Here is a 3846-nt window from a genome sequence, read left to right as displayed (position 1 = left end):
GAGCTGCCGGCCCCGTCCTCCGGGCAGAAGAACGATATCACGGCGTGGCAGGAGTGTGTGAACAACTCGATGGCGCAGCTGGAGCACCAGGCGGTCCGCATCGAGAACCTGGAGTTGATGTCGCAGCATGGCTGTAACGCTTGGAAGGTCTACAACGAGTAAGGCCTCATCTGCTTTCCTGAACCCAGCTGAAGTTCTGGCTTCGCTTCCTGTGTGTTTCTCGTGTTTCCCCGTGTAAGTCCAGTGGGGATCTTTGGCACATGCCCAGGAATAACTGAGCCCCTTTGAGAGAGCTCTACGTGGAAGAAAAGAAGGCTGATCTCAGAGTAGGAGCTGCCTCTGTGGCCAAGAAAGAGCCTGTGTTTCAGTACACCCTAATCCTGAATTTTGTGAGTTATTGTTTGGGTAGCAGTTGGTGCTCATGGGCTTTAATCAAGAATAATTACCAGGACTTATGACAGCCTGTGAAATGACAATTCAGTAGTGGAAGTGAAGATTACTTTCTGCTGATCCTGCTCAGCCTGGAGCCATTATTAATAAAGCTGTTGCAAAAGCAAAAAAAAAAAAGAAAGCTGTAGACAGTATGGCTGCAGGAAGCATCGGGGCTATTTTGGGCAGAGAATGTTAATGTCCACTTTAGCTTGGCCTAAGATAAAGCTGTAGAGAAAAGGAATGGGAAATGTAACCCTTTGCCTTCTCTCAGAGGTGCTTAGCTTAGGAAAAGGGAGGCAGATAGAGGAGCTATTAGCTCACACGTGTCAGGAAGTGAAAAGAATGTTTGTGCTCTGACAGTGTTACAGGAGGGTAATGATAATAACAATCAGTTACAGGTAATTTAGCATTAAATTAGAGGATGAGTGATGAGGTAGGGAGATGTTACAATAGCATTCCAGTCAGAATAGCACAAGTGTACAGTAACAAGCTTGAAGATAAAACTTGGTCAGCTAATGGATATGATTTCATGACACTTGTCTGATGGCAAGGACTGACCGTAATGATTATTGAGGGTTTATGTCTTAAAACTGCCTGTGTGACAGCTGCAGTGCTTTGGTGCTGTGTCATTCCCCTCAGCAGTGAAGAGCACAGCCTGCACTGAGAACAACGTGTCTGGTGTTTGCCTTGAAGTGGCTTGTTGCGTCCTTAACTTCCCAGAGTTAACTGGCAGGTTAAGTGGCTCTGATCTAGCAGTTGTATGTTTTCCTAATGCTCTGTTTGCATTCTGTTATTAGACACCTGGTTCATATGATAGAACAAGCCCAGAAAGAGCTTCAGAAGTTCAGGTGAGTCATTCTTTTTCATATTTTCATATTAAAGTGGGAAGGCGAGTGCACACCTCTTCCTCCACCCCCAAGCTATACAAAAGCTTCTGTATATGCTGCTGCCACAGTTGTAGGAAAAAGGACCCAATAACAACAATAATTAAGAAATCCGGCCCTGCCCTCCCCGAGTGGTTCATTCAGGATGCCTGTCCCACTGACCTCTGACTGTGTCTTGTTCTGTTTTGTTTTGTCTGAGCCTCTGCTTTGAACAGAATGGGTTGTGGTGGGATCCTCTCTGAAGTGCAGTCCTGTTTTCTTTTCACTGCTGGTAGATGTTTATGCATCGTGCAGTTGTCTCAGGGAAGACCTGTTCCCTGATGTTAGGTTTGGCCTCTAATTTTACAGTGGCGGATGCTTTAATGAGCTTACAGAGATGGATTACTTGGGGATGGAGGTTGTAGGATATTGGAATTATGCACCTTTATAAGTGACTCTATTCAGACAGCGTGCTGTGGACCTGGCAAGTAAAGCTTTTCACATTTAGGTGAACTGTTGTCATGTTCAGCCTCAAGATGAGACTGTATACTGGGAGGTGGGTAGAAGGCAAGTTGATATCTGTGATCAGTACCTGTGTGTTTAGATTAGCTGGAATTATTGTCTTGGACAGAATCAGCATGGGAAAGGGTAGAAGCAGAACTCGAGTTGGGAAGGGTACAGGAACACCATGCTGGGTGGCAAGGGGGCTATCGGGGTACAAGTGTTAGCAGTGTCAACCTGAGAGAGCTACTTAGAGAGCAAAGTCTTTGCAGTATTCTGCATTTCCTGGGTGCTTCACTGAACCACTGAATTTTGTGAATGATTAGCTGTTCATCTTTGGTTTTCTGACTTTTTTTAAGAGAGAACAAAACATTTTCTGTGTTCTACACTTGTCCAGGAGCAGTAGGCTTGAATGTTTGAAGTTTTACTTGTAGTAGAGTGGAAGTTTTTTGTGTGTTTTTGTGGAGTAGATTTTTGTGTGTGTGTGTTTATTTATTTATCTATCTCAGGGTTCTGTGTGCAGCCCTGTACTGGGATTTGTACACCTCTATTTTGTAGTTGTGGTCCTGGCTACACCAGTGTTTTGGTAGTACTTCTAGGGTTTAGGTGTATTTTGAAACTAGCAGCAGGTATTACAAATTTTAAAGAACTGATAGAACCAAAAAATACATAGATCTTTTTCTTCCCAGGAAAAACATTCAGGATCTGAACTGGCAACGAAAGAACATGCAGCTGACAGCTGGGGCTAAGCTACGAGAAATGGAATCTACGTGAGTGTCTAGAATTTTCCTGTCAGATCTTCCACAAGTATATCTTTTGCTTGAAGTTCTTCCAGGCAGAGCACCACTGATCTTTCGGTGCTGTTGTGGGATGTTACCACATCGGTACTGTTGCTTTGCACAAAATGTTTTAAAGGATTTCTAATTCAGTTACTGTGGTTGAGTGAATCAGTGAGCAAGGGATGTGAAAAGGAGGGTGTATTAGCTGCTTGAAATTGCCTTGTCTACATTGTTTGTTAAACTTTATCTAAATACTGGAAGTTAGTGGATTTGAGTCTAGTAAATTAATTTTTGTATGTTAAAGTTAAACAGCATTATAAACGATTTTCTATCACTTTGGTTGTTCAAATTACCATTGATATCACCTGAGGTTTGCCATGTACAGAGAAAAATTCTGCTTTATTTGGTGTCTTTGTGCTTTCTTTGGAGCAATAATTGTCCTTAATTTTAAAACAGAGGACTGTTAAATAACACTTAAATGCTTTTTTAATTTCTTTTCCCTTCCAGATGGGTCTCTCTTGTCAGTAAAAATTATGAGATTGAACGAACTATTGTGCAGCTAGAAAATGAAATTTCGCAAATCAAACAGCAGCATGGGGAAGCAAACAAGGAGAATATCCAGCAAGACTTCCAGTGACTTAATTCTTACTGTCTTATTGCAGCATACATTAAAAAAACCAAACCACAAAACAAAAAACTTTGGAGATGCTATGTGTTTGTAGACACCTCTAGTTGCAGTTGTATAGGGTGATAAAAAGGCATTTTGATTCTTTTCCTTGTTTTAAATTCTCTGAGGAGGAAGAAGAGACTCAGATGTTGTGTTCAAATGTATTATGGGCACAGTGATATGTACTGTGAATCGCTTCACTTTTTATATACCTGAAGGTAGGAGCTCTTAAAAAAAAAATCCTGTTTCATGTTTTTGCATTTTCCTCTATGCCACGAATAAATGTTGTTTTGCTATTTGTATGGCTTCTGATTTTTCTGCGTCCTCATGCCTACATCTCCTCCGGCTTGTTCTGCTCCTCCAGAGGTTCCATTGTCACTAGACGTCACAGTGTGAGAAATGTTAATGTTGTCTTTGCAACTTGGAGGGCTCAGCTCCTCCAACACAAAGATAACTTGGCAGGAACCAAGTAAGACATCTGTGGCTGGAGATGAGGATGTGCTCCCGAGTAACTGCCCAGCATCTTATTATACAAAGGAGGGAAAAGACCAAACAAACCAATAAAAAGGGGGCGGGAGATTAAAATAGAGTGGTGGGAAATTTA

General features: G+C 42.0%; 1 protein-coding gene across 1 annotated transcript; it reads left to right on the top strand.

Annotated features, from left to right (window-relative positions):
- Nucleotides 1–3: 3 nt before the first annotated feature.
- On the top strand, nucleotides 4–3212 carry BCAS2 (BCAS2 pre-mRNA processing factor; the record flags this gene model as incomplete). Its single annotated transcript, XM_010176658.1, has 4 exons — nucleotides 4–158; nucleotides 1230–1280; nucleotides 2486–2566; nucleotides 3083–3212. Coding segments are annotated over 4 exons (417 nt in total), but the record flags the coding sequence as incomplete, so codon positions are not given.
- Nucleotides 3213–3846: the final 634 nt, after the last annotated feature.

Source organism: Antrostomus carolinensis, unplaced genomic scaffold, assembly GCF_000700745.2.
Source record: "Antrostomus carolinensis isolate BGI_N321 unplaced genomic scaffold, ASM70074v2 C13676328, whole genome shotgun sequence".
Classification (NCBI taxonomy): Eukaryota; Metazoa; Chordata; class Aves; order Caprimulgiformes; family Caprimulgidae; genus Antrostomus; species Antrostomus carolinensis.
The sequence above is the reverse complement of the archived record's forward strand: the minus strand, read 5'-3'. Positions and strand labels throughout refer to the sequence as shown.